Raw genomic sequence first — 26,125 nt, forward strand, 5'->3', positions numbered from 1 at the left:
CATTGTTTACTTCACTAGTACTTGAATTTTATGAAAATAAGACACTCATCTGTGGCTTGCTTTTTCACTGTTGATTTCCCTCATTCATCCATTCATTTACAGCACTGCACAGTATATGCATCTACCACAATTTTATTTACCCAGTCACATGAAGACATTGTTTCATTTTATGCTATTAGGAACAATGCTGTTTTGAACCTTCTGTTTCCACACAGTGTTACTCGTATGCTCTAGCCTCTAGTGTCTTTTAGAATAGAATCGCAGGGTAGAAAGTGCAAAAGACTTGCTTTTGAAAGTTGCTTTTGAAAGTAGTTGTACAAACTTGGACTTACTTGTATCTTTGTCAGAGGTTGTATTGGCAGAGTTTAAAAAATATTTTGCCTTTCTGCTGTGTACACCTCCGTGGTCTTCATTTATGTTTTCCTGCTAATGAGACGGAGCATTTTTGTTCTCTGTATCATTTTTAACTCGTTTATTTTTATGTTTTAAAGTTACAGCAAAATTCTAGTAAATTTAGTTTCATTTGCTTTACTATTTTGTTTTTTTCTGAACAGTTTGAGAGGAAGTTAGAGACATCATGGCCCTTTCACCTAAATGCCTCAGTATGCATTTCCTAAGAATATTCAATAACCGGGGTGCCTGGCTGGGTCAGTCGGTAGAACTCGTGACTCAATCTCATGGTCATGAGATCAAGCCCAGCAATGGGCACAGAGCATACTTAAAGATCATAATTTAGGGGATCGTGGGTGGCTCAGTCAGTTGAACATCCGACTTTATCTCAGGTCATGATCTCACAGTATGTGAGTTAGAGCCCTGCACTGGGCTTGCTGCATCAGCGTGGAGTCTGCTTAGGATCCTCTGTCCCCTTTCTCTCTGACCGTCTCTGGCTCATGCACGTGCACATGTGCTCTCTCTCAAAAATAAACATTTTAAATAATAATTAAAAAGAATAGTCACTAATGTATAACCACACTATAATTACCAAAGTCAGGAAATTTAACATCAATACACTGCTAGTAATCCACAGTCCATATTCAGATTTTATCACTTGTCCCAATAATGTACGTTCTAACTCTCCCCCCGGTCCAGGATCAGGTAACCAAGATTCCTCACTGCATGTAGCTGTCGTGTCTGTTTAGTTTCCAGTTCCTGAGCTTTCTTTGCCTTTCTTGAATGACGTTTTTGAGGTATACAAGCCAGTTATATAGACTGTCCCTCAAAATTGAATTTGTCTGTTTTCTCAGGATTAGATTTCAGGTTATGCACTTTTGGCAGAAAGGCCATAGCAGAGGTGTGTCTTTAGTACCTCATATACAGAGGTTCGAGATAATCGGTTTGTTGCTTTGAAGCTGGAGATGAAAACATTTTGAGTTTGTTACAGTGAGGGCCACCAGGTTCTGAGTTCTGATAGGTTCCCATTATTCTCTGAGCACTTCCTCATTTTCTGGTGCTACTGAATGTTCCAGGCATATCCTGTCTTTTCCCTGGAATTGGTCATTTTCCCACAGAACGCTGGTTCCTTTTAGTGGAGACTGGTATTTTAAAACAAAGATGAGCAAAATAAGCGTGCTCATTGCTACTATTGCTACTAGGCCCACTCACCAGAGCTAGGAAATTATGGTTGTGTGTGTGTGTGTGTGTGTGTGTGTGGATTCCGCACATGAATGCATGCCCAAACCTCTCATTCTAATTGAATGCCCCTGCAGATTATATTCTAGTATTCACTCTTTCCACATCTGTAATGCCTTTTCCAACAGTGAGAAATCTTGCTCCCATTGTCTTCAATATATGTATTCATTTACTCAAGGCTAGAATATGCAAGTGGTTTCAGAATTAGTGAATTTATACCACCGAGAAGAGGAAAAAACATGTGTTCTACAGTTGTTAACTATAGTGTTCTGTATTTCAATTAGTCCAAAGCTTTAATATTTTTGTTTAGTTATCCTTACTGATTTTTTTTGTCTAGTTATAAAATTAGAGAAACATTTTTAAAAAGCATATAAAATCTCTATGATTGTGGGTTTTCTATTTCTTCCTTTAATTGTGTCATTTTTTGCTTCATGTATTTTGAAGCCCTACCATCAGGTACATACTCATTTATGATTTTTATGTCTTTCTCATGAGTGTTGACCTTTTTTTTAAAGCATCTTTTCTTTTTTTATTAAAAAAAATTTGTTTTTAATGTTTATTTATTTTTGAGAGAAAGAGACAGGGTACAAGCAGGGGAGGGGCAGAGCGAGAGAGAGAGACACAGAATCCGAAGCAGGCTCCAGGCTCTGAGCTGTCAGCACAGAGCCCGAAGCAGGGCTTGAACCCACAAACCACGAGATCATGACCTAAGCCGAAGTCGGCTGCTTTACTGACTGAGCCACCCAGGTGCCCCATCTTTTTTTTTTTTTTTATGTTTACTTATTTTTGAAAGAGAGAGAGACAGAGTATAAGTGGGGGAGGAGCAGAGAGAGAGAGAGTGAGACACAGAATCCAAAGCAGGCTTCAGGTTCTGAGCTGTCAGTACAGAGCCCATCATCGGGTTCAAACTCACAAACTGTGGGATCATGACCTCAGCTGAGGCACCCCATGAGTTGACCCTTTTGACTATAAAATGACCTCTTTTTTTCTGGTACTACTCCTGTGTGTGTGTGTGGTTTTTTTTTTAAGGTTTTTTTTTTAAACTTTTTTTTTAATGTTTATTTTTGAGAGAGGGAGAAAGAGAGAGAGCATGAGCGGGGGGGGGGGGGGGGGGGCAGAGAGAGAGACACAGAATCCGAAGTAGGCTCCAGGCTCTGAGTTGTCAGCACAGAACCTGAAACGGGGCTTGAACTCAGGAACCACAAGATCGTGACCTGAGCCAAAGTTGGACACTTAACTGAGTCACCCAGCAACCCTAGTAATACTCTCTGTCTTGAAGTCTACTTTCAGTATAATACTATGGCTCTTTTGATTATTGTTTGAATAATATATCCTTTTCTATTCTCTTACTTTCCAATTACCTGAGTCTCTTATATGTCATATAGTTAGGAATTGCTTTTTGAGTCTAATCTGACAAGTCCTATCTTTAAATTGGAGCTTTTAGTCCATGCACATTTAATGTAATTATTGGTTTGGTTTTATTTGGTTTTACCATTTTGCTATTTATTTTCTTTTTGTCTCTTTTTTTTTTTTACATTTATTCATTTTTGAGAGACAGAGTGTGAGTGGGGGAGGGGCAGAGAGAGAGGGAGACACAGAATCTGAAGCAGGCTCCAGGCTCTGAGCTGTCAGCACAGAACCTGAAATGGGGCTTGAACTCAGGAACCACAAGATCGTGACCTGAGCCAAAGTTGGACTTTTCACCGGCTGAACCACCTAGGTACCCCTCTTTTTGTCTCTTCTAATTTTATTGTCTCTTCCTCTTTTTCTACTTTTTAAATCAAATATGTTAATATTCTATTTGAATTTCTCCCTTAATGTATTAACTCTACATTGCATTAATTTCAGTTGTTTAGGAATTACAGTATGCATCCTTGACTTAAAACAGTCTACTTAGAGGGGCCCCTGGGTGGCTCAATTGATTGGGGAGCCGACTTTGGCTCAGGTTATAATCTCACAGCTAGTAAGTTCGAGCCCTGAGTCAAACTCTGTGCTGACAGCTCGGAGCCTGGAGCCTGCTTCAGATTCTGTGTCTCCCTCTCTCTCTGCCCCTCCCCTACTTGCACTCCGTCTCTCTCTGTCTCTCAAAAATAAATAAAAATTTAAAAAAGTTTAAAAACAGTCTACTTAGAGTTAATATTTTACCACTTCATATAAAATGTAAGACTATTGCAGCGATATAGTTACATTTGCACTCTCATCCTTTTTGCTATTGTTGTAATCTATAATTCATCTAGGTATGTCAAAATCCTACAATGGATTGTTATTGTTTTTGCTACTGGCCCTCCAATTTCAGACTACTTTTGGTCATTCTCCAATGTTTTCAAATAGGCTTTGGTGTTTTAAACTTTGCAGTTGCTTATAATTTGTTTAAAATTGTCACCAAACATTTGTTTCTGTAATTTTTATATTGTTTATAATTTTTACATTGTTCATACTTGTGATATGCAGTATTTTAGCCCAGTAAAATATAAGCTACACAGTCATTGCTAGAAATAGAAATGGCCATTATTATAAAGTTCTTAATTTAACTATAGCCATATTTATCAATCTCTTACTTTACAGTAGCAGTTTTTCTCTTATTTAAGGAATCCTATAATACCTTCAAGATAATAAAATGATCTCCTCTTCAGGCATATCTCATGTTAACTGCCCTTCACTTTATTGTACTTCGCAGATACTGTGTTTTTTACAAATTCAAGGTTTGTGGCAGACTTGTGTCGAGCAAGTCTATAGCATTTGCTCATTTCACATCTCTGGATCACATTTTGGTAACTTTCACAATATTTCAAACTTTTTCGTTATTGTATTTGTTATGGTGATCTCTGATCAGTGATTATGACTCCCTGAAAGATCAGATGATGGTTAGCATTTTTTAAAAATAAAGTATTTTTTAATGTTTATTTATTTTGAGAGAGAGAGAGAGAGAGTGAAAGTGAGGAAGAGGCAGAGAGAGGGACAGAGAGAATCTGAACAGGCTCCACACTGTCAACACAAGGCTTGACACAGGGCTCAATCTCATGAACCGTGAGATCATGACCTGAACCCAAAATGAAGAATCAGATGCTTAACCGACTGAGCCACCCATGCCCCAGCAGTAAAGTATTTTTAAATTAAGGTATTACATGTTTTTTTTTATACATAATGTTCTTTCACACTTAATGGACCGCAGTGTAGTGTAAACATAATTTTTGTATGCATCAAGGAACCAAAAAATTCATTTCATTTGCTTTATTGTGATATTCACTTTATTTTGGTGGTCTGGAACCCAAACCATATCTCTGAAAAATGCCTGTATTCCAAAAGTTTTGAAGCTTTGCTTTTCACAATTGTTACTTTAATCTATTTAGCCTTAAGCTGTGTATTTATTTGGTGTGAGGTAGGGATTCAGTTTCATTTTTCCACGTAGGTAACCTGTTCTCAAAAACCATTTATTGACTAGTCAGATTTTCCTCAGTACCCTACAACATTTACTGTGTTGAGTACTGGATTTATTGCATTCCCATAAATACTTTGGGATTTTGTTGTGCTGTGCTATTTCATTACTTGGCCAACCCCTTCACTTGCAGCCTGTATCCTATCCCCTCACTTACCTAAGAATATTCCTCCAGCAAGTCTTCTCTCTCCTGCTTCATATTTAGTATTCATAGTATTCCTATCAGCATATAAGCACATTGTTATTTTTCCATATTAAATAAACAAAACTCAACCTCACTTCCCCCCTTAGCTTTGGCTATACCTCACTGCTCTCCTTCAGTACGAAACCTCTACATTTACTGTTTTTGGAGAGGAAAAACGTTTCCTCTGCCCTCTTAGGTTTATTGTCTGGGGGCCTGTGAATTCACCTGACAGAAGAAGATTGAAAGAAAAATTATGGGAGCTTACAAAAGAAGTAGCTTGATAAATGGTTAAAGTTAGTAGGGGAAAAAAAGGGGGGTAGAAAAAGCCTTTGGGGGAAGAGCACCTGGGTTTCTAGAAGAACAAATAGGAGATAATAAAGTTTGTGATAATGCTTGTTCATGCAGGTGTGGGGTTTTTTCCATCTCCATGGCCATAAGATTCCCCTGGAGAGAGAATTTATGGTAGATATATTCTAGGTCTCCTTCCTGGTAATGAAAGTCCACCCTCATCTACCCCTCAAAGAGGGAATTTATGGCAGCCTTACTTCCTAGAAGTCTCTTGTAGTCAGATAAGGGAAGCTCCAAGAAGGCTTCTTTCTGTATCCGCTGATGCCTTCAGCTTAAAATAATCTTCATACCAGCTCTGGGGTTCTGAATGGGTTCCTGCATTGTCTCCAATTCTTGTCTCCCCTTTCTTTCCTGAATCCTATTCAATCATTTCACTGTTCCACAATAGCTTTTGTCAAAGTTAACAAATGACTTCCACATTGCTAGATGTAATGGTTGTTCTCAACATTCATCTTACTTCCATTCTAGGTGCATCTGATATCCCCCAATCCTCAACACACATGATTCACTTGGTTTTCTGGATGCCAAGTGTTTTCCTTCTTCCTCACTGGTAACTTCTCAGACTCCTTTGCTGGCACTCTCATCTCCCCTCTTTTTATTGTAGTGTTAGGTCTTCCTGAACTTTTATAGATTTTTTAAAAAAGTTTATTTATTTATTTTGTGAGAGAGAGGGAGGGGGAGAGAGAGAGAGAGAGGGAGAGAGAGACTCCCAAGCAGGCTCTGTGCTATCATTGAGGAGCCCAATGCAGGGCTCCAACTCACGAACTGTAAGATCATGACCTGAGCAGAAACAAAGAGTCAACAGTTTAACCAACTGCATCATCCAGGCGCCCCAAGTCTTCCTGACCTTTTAATTCTCTATTTGTAGTCACTCCTTGGTGCCATATATTAATACTGTATAAATCCTGATGACTCCCAAATTTTTATTTCCTGATCTTATTTCATTAATAAATTCATGTGTCTTTTCATCCACAACAATGTCTAACTGGCATTTCAAACTTACATGTTGCCATGGTCTGAACATTTGGGTCTGCCCTTCCTCTTTTTTTTTTTTTAATGTTTATTTTTGAGAGAGACAGAGAACGTGAGCGGGGGAGGGGCAAAGAGAGAGACAGACACAGAATCCGAAGCAGGCTCCAGGCTCTGAGCTGTCAGCACAGAGCTGGATGTGGGGCTCAAACCCACGAACCATGAGATCACGACCTGAGCCGAAGTCAGACACTTAACTGACTGAGCCACCCAGGCACCCCTGCCTGGGGTGAAGAGGAAGCCTCTTCTACCCCAAATTCATGTTGAAATGCCAAACCCCAGTGTAATGGTATTAGGATATGGGGCCTTTGGGAAGTGATTGTGTCATGAGAGTAGAAACCTCATGTATGGGATTAGTGATCTTATAAAACAGGCTCTACAGGGCTCCCTAGCCCCTTACACCATGTGAGGATAAAACAAGAAGCCTGGGATCCAGAAGAAGCACTTGATTGTGTTGGCACCGTGATCTTGGACTTCTAGCCAATAGAAATGTGAATAATAAATTTCTATTATTTATAAGCCATCCAGTCTGTAAGTGGCCTGAATGGACTAAGACACATGTCCGAATCTAAACTCTTGATTTATTCCCTTCCATCCTTCTAGTTGATAGAACAGTTTTTTCCTTCCTTCATACCTTAACATCCTGTACCATGAACAAATTGTTCATTGGTTATACCTACTAAATGTATCCAGAATCTTGCTATTTCTTGTCAACTGCAACACTAGCACTCTGACCCAAGCCACTATCATCTCTCCTGGAATTACGTCATTAGCTTTCTGTGTTCCCTGCTTCCACTCCTGCTTTCAGTCCCTGCTCCCCAACATCTTTGCTTAACACAACATGCAGAATGGTTCCTCTATATTACTCAAAGTAAATGCTAATATCCATATGTCCAGCAAGCCCTTTTATTAAAGGTCAGCAGACTATAGCCAGAGGCCAAATCTGGTCAGCTACTTATAAATAAAGTTTTATTGGAACACAGCCACACACTCTTATGTTACGTATTGTCTATGCCTGCTTTCACACTACAACAGCAGTGTGACCAGAGATCCTATGGCCAACAAAGCCTAAAATATTTACTACCTGGCCCTTTACAGAAAATGTTTGTTACCCTACATGATCTGCCCTCTCTGCTACCTATCTCACTTCACTTCTGCTCCAGTGAGTTGTCTTGGCCTTCTTGGTGTTTTTGTTAGGCAAGCTTCTACCTCAGGGAGAGGCTGTTGCTGTTTCATCTGCCTACAATTTTCTTCTCTCAAGTATTCACTGCCTTACTTCCTTCAAGTCTGCTCAAAGATTACCTTTTCTGTGGAGCCTTTCCTTACCACTCTTTCATACTGTAATTCTCATCTCCGTCCTCACCCTGATGTTCCCAGTTTTTTCTTCGAAGTTCTCCTCCTTAATTCTCTACATTATTTATTGTTTTGTCTTTCTTCACCAGAATATATTCTCCATGAAGGCAGGGGATTCCCCCCACCCCCTATTCCTCATTTCTGTTCGCTGCCATATTTTGAGCATCAAGAACATGAGGTAGGCACTTAATACATATTTGTTGGTGAATTCCCTATTCATGTTCCTTTTCTCTTTGACTTGTTCATTTATCCATATTCATTCGATATGCATTTACAGAGTAATTACACAGTGCTGACCACTGTGGAGAGCACTGGTAAAGGACCACACTGGTAAAGTGGCCCCTGTACTCAGAAATTTCTGCTTATATTCTGGGTCATTCATGGGGATGCTGGAACCAGCTGGTAACCGTGCTGAAGAGCTGAGTGATACACTTTATCTTTCAGTTACCAATTTCTGTTGTTAAATATCTAATTTTTTTTCAAAAAAATTTAACATTTATTTATTATTAAGAGATAGAGACAGAGCATGAGCATGGGAGGGGCAAAGAGAGGAGGAGACACAGAATCCGAAACAGGCTCCAGGCTGAGAGCTGTCAGCACAGAGTCCAACACGGGGCTCAAACCCACGAGCCTCGAGATCATGGCCTGAGCCTAAGTCGGATGCTTAACCGACTGAGCCACTCAGGCGCCCCGTTAAATATCTGTTATTATACATTTAACTGCATGGCTTCACAATTAAACCATATGAAAAACGGAAGTAATGAACACCCCCAATTCACTGCTCCCTAACGACTTGACTTCGTTTTATTGTTCCTTTGCTCTGGAGGTTATTCACATCTAGCAAGGCGGTGAGCAGCTCATCTTTGGGAATGCCCAGCTACTGAGCCCACAGCGCGAACTCGCGGGCGCCCGGTCGGTGGAGCCCCCGTGTGCATCTGCTCCCAGCAAGCCCCTTCTGACGCTGAGCGCGGCCCCCACGGGCAACCTTCCCAACGACTGAGGCCAGGGGCTCCCTCCAAGTGCACGTGCAGGGGTCTCCAGGCGTGGAGAGTGGAGGTTCCCGGACCTCCCTGCACCGCTCGGCTAGACTCGGTCACTCTGGATGGAAGGAGCCTTTAACCTGGAAGGAAAGAGGGATCGATCACTCGGGCCTCCACTTGCCGAGCCTATGGCGAGCCGAGATGCGGGGATCGGCTGGGAATGCCTGGGCGCGCGGAGCCCGGTGGGAGGAGTGGGGTGGCCGGCCGGGGTCGCCGGCAGGCCGGCGCGCGGGAGGGGAGACCGCGGGCGGCTAGGGGTGGCGGGGAGGGAGGGTGAAAGAGGGCGACAGGGCGGGCACCCTGGCGGAGCCCAGGTGCGCGTCCCACGTGCGCGCACGCGGCCCCAGTGGGATCGTCCTCCCCCGAGCCTCAGAGGTGCGGTGGCCATAGCTGCACGGGGGACCCATGCGTGTTGACAGATGTCTGTGACTTGGAGTGGGGGGGGGTGGGGGGGGGCGGTGGAGTTTCTCCGTGCAGGGCAGTGAGGCCGGAATGACTCCGGGGATCGGGCAGACAGGCATTCTTTGGCCCGGAAAAAGCCACTGATGCAGTAGTTTTCAAAGGGGGATCTGGAATAGTCAAATTTTCCCTTTTAAAAAATGGGTAATTTTAGATCTTAAGTGTGAGAAAATATCCCTGCGGAGCCTACTGCCGTCATTTTATGGGTAAGGGTCACACGGAGATTGCGTGTAGAGCTGGGAGTAGAGCCTTGGGTCTTCTGTCCCAAGCCCAGGATTTTTCCTTATCTCAAGGGATACTGCCATTGCACGTTTTACTGTTTTCCACTCTGTTGTTGAATTCATTAAAGTGTTTTTAATCCACATGTGTTTTATTTTGTAGGAAGAAGAAACTGAGTAAATGAAAAACATGAAGCCAAATAGAATCCCCCTTTGTATTGTTTCAAGACAGGGAAGTAAAAGTAAACCATTGTTGTTTTTTTCCAGTGATATCCTGGGTTTTATTACTGGACACACCCAGTTTTTCTAATACTCATGATGTCAGAAGGGAAAGCTCCTGCGAAGAAAAGACCTCGTAGAAGTTTATCAGCCAGTAAAACTAAAACAAAAGAATGTAACTCTATTATTTCATTTTTTAACAATGCACCACCTGCTAAACTTGCCTGCCCTGTTTGTAGTAAAATGGTGCAGAGATATGACTTAAACCGGCATCTTGATGAAAAGTGTGCTGGCAATGATGACATCACTCCAGTTGATCAGAGGCATGTTGACTTAACAAATTCACATGTGCCTACAGTAGATTTAACCAATATTGTCTTAGAAGATGTAACGCCAGGAAAGTTGTCACCATCAAAGATAAGTTTAACCCCTGACCAAAGTGATTCAGCAAAAATGGGTGTAAAACAGCAGACCAGCCCCTACTTTAAAAATAATGATGATTTGGGGTGCAAAAATCAAGATAAGCTGAGACATCATAATGTGAAAGTCATTACTTTGGGAAGCCTGTCATCTAAATTGTCCAGAAGATACACAGAGGCTAAAAGGGCAATAGATAAGAATGAGGAATTTGCCAATAAGAGTCCACAGAGTTCCTCATCCACAGTGGTTAGGACCCTGGTTGATAACTGTTCAGAGACTGAGGACAAGGATCAAATTTTGGAGAACAGTTCTCAAAAGGAAAATGTGTTTGCCTGTGATTCTCTTAAGGAGCAGAGTACACCTGAACATACTGTAGAAGGCACAAAAATAATGGAAGCTGAAAGCCAAAAGGCTACCCAGGAATATGAGAGATCACCCCTTGGCCCTGCCTTCTCAGATAATGCTGCTATGTTATTTTCACCAGATTTAACTCTTGGGAATACACTGAAGTCTACTTCAGAGCACAGTCTTGCAAAGTGGGAGAGCATCAAAGGAGTAGATAATCAAGATGTTGAAAAATGTGAGGCAGGTAGTTGTGAAGAAGTGAAAGTGACTGTTGCTTCAGAAACTAAAACACAGTTGTCAAATTGGGAGGCAAAGTCTGATAGTTCTACACATGATGATTCTAAAGGGCATAACATCCAGGACCTTTCTCCGGAAGGTGACAGTGACTTAAAGAATGAAATCACTTGCGGAATTCCTTTGGAGCAGGGGTCAAGCTGTGATGTTCCTGGTAAAACAATTACAGTACCACCAAGTCATCCTTACTACCTTCGGAGTTTCCTCGTGGTGCTGAGAGCTGTATTTGAGAATGAAGAAGATAGGATGCTCTTTGATGAACATGAGAGGGGAATTGTAACTAAATTTTATCAATTATCAGGTATCTCAAGCTCGTGTGCTTTCAAGTTTTTGTTTTCCAGTTGCTGGCCTGATTTGGGCAGTAACCTAATGACCACAAGGAGTCAGTGTGGTTCTGTGAGTCCTCTGGGAATGCTCCTGGGAATCAGCCAGCCACAAGGTTTGAGAAGAACATGCATGAAAAAGAGATTTTGTGTCCGGTGATGTCTGCTTCTGCAGTATCATCCTTACAAGCTGTAATTTGGTTATAATGGAAGCATCTGTTTTTCCTTTATATGTATATTTGATGGTAATAAAACAGCCTTTTCCAGGTTAAAAAAAATACCTTTGTGACTTAGAAAAGTATTCTTTGCTTTTGAGCATGTAATCAAGCTTAATTTAGGTTGTTTTATTGTTTTTACACACCATTTTCTCAAAACTGAAGTAAAATACAGGAAAGAACAAACCAAAGTATATTAAGGCTTATTTTTTCCTTCAATTTTAGGTTTTTTGACTCTGCCTTTTAAGGTCAGGGTGTGGAGGAATTGGAAACTTTCAGGCTAAATTGGTGCATTTAAAAATAATGGTCTATGCCTCAGTTCCTTGGCAGCCAGTGGTGGCTCTGAGCCGATAGTGCACATTTGGAGCAAAAGCCACCCTTGTCGCATTGCTAATCTAAAGGGCCATGATGGCTTTATGGAACTGAGTCCCTTCTGAGGTAGGAAACGCTTACTTGGGAGCTACACTGACCTCCCATAATTTGTAGTCAGGTTTGACTCTTCAGTAAAGTTAAAAAAAAAATCTTAAACATTGCCAGGAATGTTCAAGAGAAGTGTTTTTGTTTTAAATGCACACAATGGAATTACGGTATTCTTAGTATTGCTTTGACATGCGAGTAATACTTCTCTAGGCACAGTTGCATTAATTATCCTCACAGCCTCCGTCTCTACTTATGCTGTCCTCACCAGAACATGGACATAAATGACACCACATTGACTCTTCTGTCCATGGAAGTTACAGATCTTTAGTTGGGTGCTGGTTGTATTCATGTGAGCATTTGAGTAGTCCATGGCTCTGTGCTTCTGTATAATTGAGAAGTATGAATAGTTCCCTGAATGGAATTTCTGCAGATTCTTGTGTATGGCTCCCCACAGAGAATAATCTGCAGTGTCTCTGTGTGAAAATAAGTACTGCTAATTGAATTTTCCTCTTTAAAGAAAAAAAGGCGGGGCACCTGGGTGGCGCAGTCGGTTAAGCGTCCGACTTCAGCCAGGTCACGATCTCGCGGTCCGTGAGTTCGAGCCCCGCGTCGGGCTCTGGGCTGATGGCTCAGAGCCTGGAGCCTGTTTCCGATTCTGTGTCTCCCTCTCTCTCTGCCCCTCGCCCGTTCATGCTCTGTCTCTCTCTGTCCCAAAAATAAATAAACGTCGAAAAAAAAAATTAAAAAAAAAAAAAAAGGGGTGGGTGGGGAGTTGAAGATTTAAGAAATACAGTTACACCATTTTAGAATTGGCAGAAATTTGAAGATAATCCAGATAACAGGAAAACTGACCAGGTTAATTAAATAACTTGGCTAAGATCACCAAGTTGGAGATGGCTGCCCTACCAATGCTAGACGAATTTTGAAAATCTTTTCAGATTATTTTCAGCCAACAATAGAATCGTTCATATTAAGCTGAAAGTGGAGAATAAAATAACTGGAATTCTGGGTAGGGCTTCTCTGATGGAGTAAAAATGTTGGTGGCTAGACAATGGGAAACCTGGTACTTAGAAGTTTTAAAATGGCCAATAACCATGACCAACTTTGGAGATTTTTTGTTGTTTATACACCAATCATCGAATGCCTCATCTTGTTTAATCTTTTCAGCAACATTGGGAAATGGTGTTATTGCCCCATCCCACCCCCACTTTTTTAACAGAAGAGAAAATGGAGTCTCGGTAAGGTTCATAGATTTGTATAATTCAGAAGTGGCAGAGCTGGTCCCATCCTGGATATTCTTATTGTCCTATGGTGGCAGGCACACAGGACAAGGAGACATCTCCATGGGGACTTATATATGAAATAAATTGTATCTTCCAAAGGAAGAAAAAGATGTTCTTGGGTGATCAGTTGAGTAAGCATAAGTGTATTTCTAATAGAATATGTTGTATTCAGTTTTAAAAAGTGAATGTTTGTATGTTGTTTTGAGAAGAGAGATAATTTTCACGACTTTTCTTGCAGCTAGTGGTCAGAAGTTATATGTAAGACTTTTTCAACGTAAATTTGGCTGGATTAAGATGAATAAATTGGAATATGAAGAGATTGCTCCTGACTTAACACCTGTGATTGGAGAACTGCAGCAAGCAGGTTTTCTGCAGACAGGTAGGATTAGTCAAAGTAAATGTAAAATGAAACTATGACACGAATAACTAAGTTTCTGCAGAATGATGGTGATACCAGGATGGTGTCATCTCCTGGTTGATGCCTGGTAAATAGTAATTTTTTTTTAATTGGATTTTTAACCTTAGGACAACAGATTATTCATGTTAAAGCCATTCTTAGCCTGTGTGAAGACCAGTGTTGTTTTCTTGGCTGTTTCGTATTTAGGACGATATAGTCCTCTCTGGATAGATAGGTGGCCGTGGGCCGCTGAAGAAACTCATCCCTTCTCAGCTCTCACCTTCCAGCAAGAATCTGACTCATTCAGATGCCTTATCTTTGTGATAGAATAAAGCTGGTTTGCTTGAAGTTAATATTGCCTCTAAAAGCTTCATCTACCCCCTACACGCACGCATATACAGCTCTTATAGTTTATAAGTTGATTGCCTCAGAAGTTCATTGACTTAGGCCTATGAGACTATTAGATAACTATGGTTGTCTTGTCAGTAGATTCATTAAGCACCTGCCTGTACTGAATGCAGTGTTGTACTGGAAACGTAGGTGGAGGAAGAATGTGAGTCTTCGGTAGTTGCTGACAGTGTAGACTGAAATAAGCAAATCAAGCCAAAGCCAGGTGGTTTCTGTGTGGTGGTTTGTAGTGGAGAGCAGTTAGTAAAGTGAGGTTAGGTGATGTGGCGGGCCTGGGGGAAGGCATAGATGCTCAGTGAAGACACTTGAACGTTAAGGATTAGGCAGTGGGACTCGGACGCCTGCTTGGAGCACTGCTTCCCACGCGTCAGTGCCATAGTGTCACCTGGGAGCTCCTGTCCCCACCTGGAGGATTTGATGCAGATTCATAAATCCACAAGTTTAACAGGCATGCCAGGTGACCGCTGCAGGTGAGCCTTGACTTACCTTTAAATGACCTTTAGGCAACAAAACCAGAACCCCCATGGCTCACTGTTGCACTCAGTCAAGTCTGAGTTTTGCCCTCGATCTGCACAACCCTGTGGAACCTGGCTCTGACTGCCCCTCCTGCTCTGTCATGGCCATAGAGCGCTCCTCTTTCAGAGCCTTGTACTTGCTGCCACACGGCTCATTTCATCCAGCTGTGCTCTGTGTCACGTCATCAGACATTTGCCTGACCACTTGCTCCCTGCCATGTTTGCTTTGCCATAGCCAGTTTTATTTTCGTTATAACCGTTATCCCCACCTGACATACATACTTGCTTATTATGCTAGGAGCTGAGCACCTTGTGGACCAGGACTTGTTTTGGTCATTGTAGTGTGCCCTGGGCCATAGACGATTACTTGGCATGCAGTGTGCACCCACTAAGTACTTGCTGAGTGGAGGAAAAAGGCACTGCCCTAAGCTGTAAATGCCTAGAAGGCAGATATCAGCCAAGTCTGATTCAGCTGCATCCTGGGTCTAGGGTGATGTCTGGGGCCTATAATAGCAGACATATCCATGTATGTTGAGTGAGTGAATCCATGAAGAGGCCTGTGGGGAGGGAGGAGAGCTGATGGTCAGCTTTGGGAGAGGTCCATTTGAAGAGTTTGTAATCCGAGAGCAAATATACCAGTGAGTTTTTAAGGAGAATGTGCAAGCTATAATGGCTATCCATATGTGTCTTTATTTTATTTTCCTTTGTTTTTTTAGTGAGAAATTCTATTAATTTATAACTGTTATGAGGTATCTATTTTCCATATTCTTTTTTGTGTGTGTGTTTATTTATTTTGAGAGAGAGCATGTGTGCGTATGTGCAAGGGGTGGCAGGAGGAAGGGCTGAGAGGTGGGGAGAGAGAATCCCAAGCAGGCTCCAGGCTGTCAGCACAGCTGAAATCAAGAGCCAGACGCTTAACCAACTGAGCCACCCAAGTGCCCCTCTACATTCTTTAATAATTGCTTTGGCAAACTAATTACAATTTCTGCAGTAGAATTCCATTATATTTGCATATAACTAAGCTTCATTCTTCTTAAAGTAAATAGAGCTAGAAAATAGTAAAATTCCTTAAAACTATGTTTAACTTTTTTTCTTTTTTTAAAATCCATTTCAGAGTCTGAGTTGCAAGAACTCTCTGAAGTGCTTGAACTGCTTTCTGCTCCTGAACTAAAAACCCTGGCCAAGACCTTCCACTTGGTGAATCCCAATGGACAGAAACAGCAACTCGTGGATACCTTTCTCAAATTGGCCAAACAGCCTTCAGTCTGCACTTGGGGAAAAAATCAGTCCGGAATCGGTGCCGTGATTTTAAAAAGGTTTTGTTGACCGTTATAACAATAAAAGCATTTAAAATGTTGATAGTACATATTAACTTATTATAACAGTACATTTTTTCAAAACATAATTACTTGTTTCAGTTGCAGTTAGATTAAGAAGTCAAAAGAGTATTACAAGGCTTATTACAATAGCCTGGATTCTTTCTTGGTTTATTATTTATAATTCTTGTAGTACTATATTTGGAGCAAGAAATTTCTAGGACCAAGAAAAATTAGGAGGCAATAGGCCTTTAGTAAATTCTAGTATTTTATTATTCAAGAAAAATGCAGTTTTGGCTACTGTTCCTACAGGATTTAAGGGTAAACTATTCAGTCAAATATTTATTTTAGTCAACTTTTTATTGAAGTGTAATCTGTCAGTCTTAATATGCAACTATTTTTGAGTTTAGACATAAAATTTACTAAAAACTGTGGTTTGTTTCTTTTGCTTTTTTTTTTTTCAATTTTTTTTTATTTTGAGAGAGAGAGAAAAGGAGAGCATGGGTGGGCATGAGTTAGAGAGGGGCAGAGACAGAGAGAGAGGGAGAGAGAATCGCAAGCAGGCTCCATACTACCAGCACAGAACCCAACGTGAGGCTTGATGTCATGAACTATGAGTCTATGACCTGAGCTGAAATCAAGGGTTTGATGCTTAACTGACTGAGCCACCCAGACACCCCTCTTTAGCTTTTGTGACAACCTTGAATTGTTTCAGTTTGGGAAAAATGTGAAAACTTTAAGAATTTATTTCTTCTGCTCACATGATCTATAAAATACAACTATAATAACTTTAGTCTGGGAGTCCACTGTTCTGGAATTGTTGAGAATGAAGTGAGTGATGCTTTTGAAAATACTTTAAAACAGTGTCAGTGTTACTTATTTTGTATAATATATATGTTGTGTGTATCTGAATACACACAAAGATATACATGTGCTTGTGCACAGGTAACTTTCAGCTGTTACTTGCCAAGAGCCCATCTTTGTTGGGAAGATATTATAAATACTACTCTTTTATAAAACATAGGTATAAAAAATTATTAAGAAAATTGTCACTACTAACACTTCAAAAAGTTTATACTGTATCTTTTTAAAAAAATATTTTAATTATGTATTTAGAGTTAATTGGCTTTAAGATCCACATGGTTGTAGTATGTTAAATCTCTTCAAAGTCCTTTCTTTTTAAGTTGTTTTCAAAGTTTTTATTTTACTTCCAGTTAACACAGTATTATATAAGTTTCAGGTGTACAATAGAGTGATTCAGTACTTCTATACAACACCCTCTGGTGCTCATCACAAGTGCCCTGTTTAATCCCCATCACATATTTAACCTATACCCACACTTCCCTTCTCTCTGGTAACCATCAGTTTGTTCTCTGTAATTAGAGTCTGTTTCTTGATTTCTCCTCCCTCTTATTTTTTTCCCTTTGCTCGCTGTTGGTTTTATTTCTTAAATTTCATGTATGTGTGAAATGACATGGTATTTGTCTTTTCTGGCTGAATTATTTCACTTATCATTATACTCTCTGGCTGTATCCACATTGTTGCAAATGGCACAATTTCATTCTTTTTTATGGCTGAATAATATTCCATTGTATACATATACCACATCTTTATTCATTCATTAGTTGATGGACACTTGGACTGCTTCCATAAGTTGGCTGTTGTAAATGATGCTTCAATAATCACCGGGGCACATATGTCCCTTCAAATTAGTATTTTTGTATTCTTTGGGTAGATACCTAGTAGTGCAGTTGCTGGATCCTCCTCTAGTTCTATTTTTAACTTTTTGAGAAACTTCCATACTCTGTTCCAGAGTGGCTGCACTACTTTGCATTCCCACCAGCAGTGCAGGAGAATTTACCTTTCTCCACATCCTCGCCAACACCTGTTGTTTCTTGTGTTGTTGATTTCAGCTGTTCTGACAGGTGTGAGGTGATAGCTCATTGTAGTTTTCTTTTTTTTTTTTTAAAGTTTATTTACTTATTTTGTGAGAGACAGAGAGCAAGTAGGAAAGAGGCAGAGAGAGGGAGAGAGAAAGAATACCAAGCAGGCTCCACACTGCCCGCGCAGAGCCCAATGTAGGGCTTGAACTCACAAAACCATGGTATCATGACCTGAGCTGAAACCAAGAGTCAGACGCTTAACTAAGCCACCCCAGTGCCCTCTCCTTGTAGTTTTGATTTGCATTTCCCTGATGGTAAGTGATGATGAGCATCTTTTCATGTGTCTGTTGGCCATCTGAATGTTTTCTTTGGAGAAATGTCTGTTCATATCTTCTGTTCATTTTTAAATTGGATTATTTATTTTTTGGGTATTGAGTTTTGTATGTTATTTATGGATTTTGGATACTATTTGATATGACATTTGCAAATATCTTCTCCCATCCCATAGATTGTCTTTTAGTTTTGTTGATTATTTCTTTTGCTGTGCAGAAGTTTTTTATTTTGATGTAGTCCCAATAGTTTATTTTTGCTTTTGTTTTCCTTGCCTCAGGAGACATAACTAGTAAGAAGTTGCTACAGCCAATGTCAAAGGGGTTACTGCCTGTCTCCTCTAAGGTTTTTATGATTTCCTGACTCACATTTAGGTCTTTAATCCATTTTGAATTTATTTTCATGTATGGTGTAAGGAAGTGGTTTCATTTTTTATTCTTCTGCGTGTTGCTGTCCAGTTTTCTCAACACCATTTGTTGAAGAGACTGTTTTCCATTGGATATTCTTTCCTGCTTTGTCAAGATTAATTGACCATATCATTGTAGGTTTATTTCTGGATTTTCTGTTCTATTGATCTACGTGTCTATTTTTGTGCCAGTACCATACTGTTTGGATTACTACGGCTTTGTCGGTGTCTGGCTGGCTCAGTTGGTAGAGCATGGGACTCTTGATCTCGGGGCTGTGAGTTCAAGACCCACATTGGGTGTAAGGATTATGGATTACTACAGCTTTGTAGTATAACTTGAGCTCTGCACTTGTGATGCCTCCAGCTTTGCTTTTCTTTTTAAAGATTGCTTTGGCTATTTGGGTTTTCTGTGGTTCCATACAAATTTTAAGCTTGTTTATTCTAGTTCTGTGAAAAATGCTGTTGGTACTTTGACTGGAATGGCATTAAATGTGTAGATTGCTTTGGGTTCTACAGACTTTTTTTTTTTTTTTTTTTAACGTTTATTTTTTGAGAGGGAGAGAGACAGTGTGAGCAGGGGAGGGGCAGAGAGAGACAAGGAGACACAGAATCTGAAGCAGGCTCCAGGCTCCGAGCTGTCAGCACAGAGCCCAATGCGGGGCTCGAACTCACAAGCTGTGAGATCATGACCCGAGCCGAAGTCAGATGCTCAACTGACTGTGCCACCCAGGCGCCCCGGGTTCTACAGACTTTTAACAATATTTGTTCTTCCAATCCATGGGCATGGAATGTCTCTTCAGTTTCTTTTATCAGTGTTTTATAGTTTTCAGAGTACAGGTCTTTCACCTCTTTGGTTAGGTTTATTCCTAGGTACCTTATTATTTTTGGTGCCATTGTAAATGAGGTTGTTTTCTTAATTTCTTTCTGTTGCTTCATAATTGTTATATAGAAATGCAGCAGATTTCTGTACATTGATTTTGTATCCTGCATTCTAAATCCTTTCTATAATTGCATTCATTACATATTTTTTGTTAACCTTATATAACATTTTATAAGTAAGTGAACATTAAAATTAGCAAGCAACACTCTCAGTATAAGCACTAAGCATATGAACAGAAATAAAAGAAATAAGGTTAACTTTTTTTTTTTTTATTCCTAACTTTGGACTTGTAGGAAGGAGCATAAGATTCTCAAGGCTATTTTAGTTGTACTAAAATCACTGTCCTTCAAGACTGTACTTTATTTCTTCATTTTGTTTTAGAGCCTTGCACTGGGATCTGTCTCTGACAGCCCCATGTGAGGGCAGTGTCTTGTTATCTTACTCTGCTGTTACCATGAAGAAACAGAAAAAGGCGCATCATTTACACTTTCTTCATCCCAGTATATAATCACTGTTCATTTTACCATGTTTTATGGTTCCTTCTGAACTCGGAGACTTGGCTGACTGCATTGCTGGGGCTCTGAATGAAGATGGAGGAATTGGACTCTTTTTATCAGTCTCTGTGGATGAGTGGTTCTCAATTAAATGGTGGTGTGATAAGAATCTCACCCCTGTCCCCTCATGCCTCTGGTGGTGGCATTGATTCCTACAACACCCCTAGAGATGCAGCACTTCTTTTAGGTTAATAGCTTCTGGGGGGGTGACTTTGCTCTCCAGGGAACATCTGGAGGTATTTTTGATTGTCGTGATGAAGAGGGAAGTGGGTGCTGCTAGCATTTAGTGAGGCCAGTGATGCTGCTGAGTATCCTGTAATGAATACCCTCCTCCTGTAACAGCGCCCTCCTCCCCAGCAAAGAATTGCTGTGCCCAGATCTCGATAGTGCCAAGTTTGAGAAACGTTGATCTATTTTTTTTAATGTTTATTTATTTATTTTGAGAGCGTGAGTGTGCATGTGGGAGGGGCAGAGAGAAAGGAGAGAGAGAATCCCAAGCAGGTTCAGTACTATCAGCACAGAGCCTGATGTAAGGCTTGATTCCATGAACCATGAGATCATGATCTGAGCTGAAATCAAAAGTCAGATGCTCAACCAACTGAGCCAACTGAGCCACCCAGGTGCCCTGAGAAACACTGTTCTAGATGGTATCCAAGTTGTGAGAGCTAGAGGGTCCATGTGGCCCTGAATTTAATTCAGACCTCCAAACCTACCTTGAAGGCATCCAGAATCAAACCAGGATTTATAGAGGTTACCCTGGAGTGGAGATGCCCCTGGACCACTTTGCACACACAGAACAGCACCAAATCTTGGTACCACTTCTTGGTGCATGAAAATATGCTGCCTAACCAATAGCCTTTGATAATGACATTTTGTTTTATTTTTTCAAATTTTTAAAAAAGTAATCGCTGTGTCTAACATGGGGCTCAAGCTCACAACCCCAAAATCAAGAGTTGCATGCTCTGCTAACTAAGCTAGCCAAGCACCCCAATAATGACATTTAAAAAAAATAACTATTATTTAGTCTGAATTGTCACTTGTCAAGAAGTGAAAATTGCTCATGTCAGATAGGTAATACTTTTATGAGTTTTCCTGGTATTTCACACATTGATGACCAGTGTAAACACTGTCTTGCCCTTTTATTGAGCCAAACCATGTGTGAAACTATTTGGAGATAACATTTCATTTAATCTTCACCATGTCCCTAGGTAGGCTCTGAGCCAAGAGAGGTTAAGTTATGCTCCAAAGTCACACAGCTGGAAGTGGTAGATTTGTTTTAGCTTAGAATAATGAATGCAACTTATCTTTATTTTATCTAAAAGTAATTTGTAGGGGCGCCTTGGTGGCTCAATTGGTTAGGCATCCGACTCTGGATTTCAGTTCAGGTCATGATCTCAGTGTTCATGAGTTTGAGCCATGTGTCAGGCTCCATACTGTCAGTGTGGATCCTCTCTCTGTGATTCTCTCTCTCTGCCCATCCCACACATGCGTGCTCCCTCTCTCACAAAATAAATAAACTTAAAAAAAATGTATAAAAAATGAATGTTAATAGATGAGAATAATTTGTAAAATCTAACATCCAAATGCTTTTAAAAATACCAGAAATTTATTTCTATGTTGTACATTTTTCAGAGCTAAAGATTTGGCAGGAGAGTCACTGAGAGTCTGTAAAGGCCCTCGGGCTGTGTTTTCCCGGGTCTTGCTGCTATTTTCATTGACAGACTCCATGGAAGACGAGGAAGCTGCCTGTGGTGGTCAGGGACAGCTTTCTACTGTGCTTTTGGTCAATCTTGGCCGAATGGAGTTTCCTAGGTACACCATCAATCGGAAAACCCAAATCTTCCAAGATAGAGATGATCTCATCAGGTAAGATGATATTAACTCATTATAATAGCTATGTGACTGAATGTATGTAAAAGGTTTTATTATTATTATTTACCAGTTACAATAGAAACAGAAGTCAATAGCCAAAACAGTTTTTGAAGTTTTTTGTTTTTTGCTATCCTTCTGTCCCACTTGTATACGTTTCTAAGACTATAAGGAGAATGTAGAAGCATACCTAGATTAAGGTTGCCAAAACCAATGAGCTTTGAGTTAGAAACTTTTCCCTGGCTTATATTCCCAAATAGCTTTGGTGGACACATTTTGTAAATACAGATATTTGAACAAACCTGCCTTGTGAATATCTTGTTGGTTCGAACAAGGCTGAAGATGAATGTTTTCATGTAATAATGACTTAGATAAAGTGAATACTAACTTGTGTGCTGTATACTTGAATCACACACATGATAGTTTAGAAATTGTCACTGATGTATTTTGGTACATGGACTCAGTGAATGTTTGGATTGACTGGCCATAGAAGGTTTTGGTAAAGAGTGGTATAGCTCTTAGAGAAAAAAAAATACTTAGATTTCCTTAAAAAAAAAAACCATTACTTAACAAGAAAAATTAATTCGAATTCCTAAAATGGCACTTTTGATTCTTAAGATTTATGACTCAGATGTAACTGAAATAGATTCTGATCTCTGATTGCAGGAGAGTTGGTTATGTGTTGTCTAATGTGTGCTTTAAAAAATAATTTATTGAGGGGGCAGCTGGGTGGTTCAGTTGGTTTAGCATCTAACTCTTGATTTCTGCTCAGGTCATGATCTCAAGGTCTGTGCAGACAATGCGAAGCCTACTTGGTACTCTTTCTGCCTCTTTCTCTGCCCCTCCCCTGCTTGTGCTTTCTCTCTCTCAAATAAACATTTAAAAATATTAAAAAAATAATTTACTGAAATTATTGAATCAAAGCAGCATCAGTGTAAACTTATTCCAGCCCAGTTTGCTTAGCTCTCAGGAAGCTCACTGTCTTGTTGGTGTTTGATTGGAATAAAATCTTCTAATAAGAGTATTTCCTTACTCTGGTTTGAGTTGTCCCATGTCTTTTACCTTTTCATTTTTAGTGACTTGCTGCTGTTCTCTTTCGTGAGACTGTGTATGCTGAAACTAAGTTCCAGTCTCTCTGTACTAATGACCTATAAGACCATTCTTTGCCTCAATTTCTTCATCTGTGAACAGGGAGAATAATAGTGTATTCCTCCAGATCTGTGTTAATACATGTAAAGTGCTTAGTCCTTGGTCCCTGGGGATTGCTTAGTATGTCCTAGTATTATCATTTTCCTTATTACTGGTATATCTAAGGGAGATTACTTTTTAGTTCTATGATTGACATAACCATGGTTGACAAGTTCAAAAGTGGGGGAGCTAGGGTGAAAAACCATCCTAGATTCTTGTGAGAAAGTAGGTATCCTGTAAATTAAAAAAGTAATTAAAACTTCTTTTGTTATGCAAAGGACATTAGCATGTTAATGAAATTGGATTTAACTGACTTCAGGAATGGTAATTATATAATACCTGGTGATATGATACCTAGTCTGAGAAATCTTTTTGGCCACCTTGGTACTTAAAATAATTTATCCTGTCTTTTCTTTTTTCTCATTTATTCAACATATATGAGTTGATTGTTGAGTACCTATTATGAGCCTCGGTGGTGGGGTTACAACGTGATCAGATGGGGTTTTGCCTCCATGGGGTTATGTTTTCCTAGGGGAGATAGAAAATAAGAATAATTGTAGCATGTGAAAAGTGCTTTGATGATTGAGGGGTTGGCCGGGGAAGTTCTGCTTTGCAGAGAAAGTGCCCCTGGAGAGGTAACATTTGGATTGAGACTCAAGATTGAGGGGGAGCCAGCCATGCAGGGAGCATGTGCAACAGGGCCTGAGGCAGGAGCCAACTTGCTGAGTCAGAGAAACTCAGAAGACCTCTGTGGCCACAGCCCCAGGGGCAGTAGTGCAAGCCCCAGAGGTCAGACAGGAATGCAGAGCTGGGGATGCTCAGCCTCAGAAGCCCTATGGACAGACTCAGTCATACTCTCTGAGCAGTGGGCAGCCATTGAAGAGGTTATGGCAGGGGAGTGATCTGTTTCATATTTTCTGAAAGCATCCTGTGGAGTAGCGGGTGGAAGGAAGCCAGGGAAGCTACGAGAAGGCTCACTAACTTGGTGGCCTAGGCGAAGGTCTTGACTGGTGGCAGCGGCAGTGAGGTGAATGGGTGAGATATTTTGGAAGGATAAGCGACAAGCCTTGATTATGGTTATGACTAGATACAGTGGGAGAATCACGGAGGGCTCTTGTGTTCTGACTCGGCTGGTGGTACCCTCGATGAGCTGGGGATTGGGAGAGAGGCGGTGGGAAGGATGGCAGTGCTGGGAGGGGAGCGGTGTTTGGGATGCCCGCTAGCCATTCAGGTGAGGCTGTGAGCATTTGGAGTCACCGCATGTGGATGGTGTTGGAAGCCATGGAGCTGGATAGACCCCTCAGGGGGAAGAGAAGGAAGGGGCCGTGGCAGCCAGCGTTTGTCAGGTGGAGTGGAGGAGTGTCCAGGAAAGTGGGGGGAAGATTAGGAGCACGTGTGGCATGGAAGCCTAGAGAAGAGTGTGTCAAGGAGGGGCAGTCTTGTGTCTGCAGTCACTAGGGGACTGAGTAGATGTGGAGCCGGAGGTAGAACTGTCAGATTTGGCGAGATGTGCGTAGTTGGTGGCCCGCACAAGAGCCGCTTTAGCGGAATGTGTGGAGGGTGATGGGGATGCCAGCAGCCATTCTGGGAAGAAGGGGAGGCAGAGGATGGCTCTGAAACAGCCACTGCTGCAGTGGGGTATGAGGGTAAGCAGTTTTGTTCTGCTGTTTTAAGGGTGGCAGATACAAGGGTGCCTGTGCACTCAAGCACTGATAACTGATGGAAAAGGAGAGGCTGCCCAGAAGGAAAGAGGGGATAGCCAGAGGGCAGAAAGCTGTGGGGAGATGGGACTGTCTGGGGTCCAGAGGGCCGGAGGGAGGGTAGATGTGTGGGCAGGGGTGAGGCTGCAGTGATGAGAACCCAAGAGGGCCCCTCGAGTGGCCTCTGTCCCTGCTGGAGAGGTCTGATGGGGAAGCTTGCATGGCGAATGTGGCTGGGAAGGCAAAGGTAGGAAGGTGCAGTCCTGCAGGGCGGGCAGGGGCCAATGAGCCTGGCTCTGTGGTTTTCTTCAGCACCATTCAGAGACCTGGGCACAGGCTCAGAGTGGTCAGCCTGGACACTGTGATGAGGGTGGGCCTGATGAACAATGTGAATTCACCAGCGAGTGGTGGCTGGTTGACTCCAGGTGGGGCATGGAGGCCTGCAGGACAGGACACGGTTATGGCTGGGGAAGGAGTCATGGTGGGTCTTGGCAAAGTTGGGGAATTGTTGCCATCATAAGAGAGCTGGAAGGATTGGAGGTGGAGGTCAGTGAATGAAATGCTCAAAATGAAGATATTGAGGGTGATGTAGTGCATCAGAGACAGAGGTTCAGAAGAGCTGTGGTGTGGGTAGCAGAAGGAAGGTGAGTAAAGGGTTATTGGCCAGGAGGTCTTGAAACTGAGCGTGATGTGTATCCTCACGGACATTGAAGTCACATGCCATTGTGGCTGGAGACCTGAGGCAGAGCAAGACAGAAGGCAGGAGGCCAACAGGTGCCCTCGAGAAGCACGGGCTTCCAAGGAATGGGGGGCTTTCAAGGAGGGCAGAGTGATTGGGAAGCAGTTGGGAAGAAAGGTGGATTCCTCCATTTGTCTCTGGGCGGGGAGGGCTGAGAGAAGAGCCCTCCCCTGCTGGAGAGGGCTGCAGGGGGAGCTGGGAAGGAGCCTTGTTCTCCTGAGGTGGCAGGAGACACCTGGGTGGGAGGGAGGGGTTGAGATGGGAGAGGTGCTGCCAGTGGGCGGTTCTGGCAGCACCAGGGAGGTGTGGATGAGAGGAAGGCTGATGACCCTTTCCAGTGACAATGAGGGGAGATGAGGCACGAGGGGGTTGGTTGGCCTCTGTGGACTCTCGAATGTGGGGCTTGTTGAGGCTACGAGGCTGGGAGTATGGGGCCTGCTCCTGACACTCCTGGCCATGGAGGTGTTCCTGCCAGGCTGGGCCAGCCTCCAGACAGTTCTCTCTTTTGTGGTCTCCTTTCTTATAGACCTCGGGAATGTCCCATAGCATTTTATAAGAGAATTAGATCTACAAATCTGTGAGCAAGTTTTTCCATTTAGAGGCAATTTGTTTTTATTTTTATGTGAGTGCATTTGCACACAATGATAGTGCATGCTTTTCTTTTAGGTGTGAGCCCCAAGACCATGTATGCACAGTGTCACTTGAGCAAATGTCTCTGTTTTGGG

The 26,125-nt window shown here is 41.6% G+C and overlaps 1 protein-coding gene across 5 annotated transcripts in view; it reads left to right on the forward strand.

Annotated features, from left to right (window-relative positions):
• The first annotated feature begins 9,284 nt into the window (after positions 1–9,284).
• Positions 9,285–26,125, forward strand: part of FAN1 (FANCD2 and FANCI associated nuclease 1) — a 34,001-nt gene continuing 17,160 nt past the window's right edge. For 4 of the 5 annotated variants that reach the window (XR_007153040.1, XM_047863096.1, XM_047863098.1 and 1 more), the window contains exons 1-5: positions 9,285–9,394; positions 9,860–11,275; positions 13,454–13,594; positions 15,650–15,851; positions 21,537–21,770. Coding sequence is in view for 4 of the 5 variants with exons in the window: in XM_047863096.1 (XP_047719052.1) it covers positions 10,012–11,275; positions 13,454–13,594; positions 15,650–15,851; positions 21,537–21,770 (1,841 nt within the window). In the remaining variant the exon portion in view is untranslated. Of the gene's footprint in view, positions 9,395–9,497; positions 9,685–9,859; positions 11,276–13,453; positions 13,595–15,649; positions 15,852–21,536; positions 21,771–26,125 lie in introns of those variants that run through there. The other variant, XM_047863097.1, reaches the window with a different exon arrangement.

This window comes from Prionailurus viverrinus, chromosome B3 (assembly GCF_022837055.1).
Source record: "Prionailurus viverrinus isolate Anna chromosome B3, UM_Priviv_1.0, whole genome shotgun sequence".
Lineage (NCBI taxonomy): Eukaryota > Metazoa > Chordata > Mammalia > Carnivora > Felidae > Prionailurus > Prionailurus viverrinus.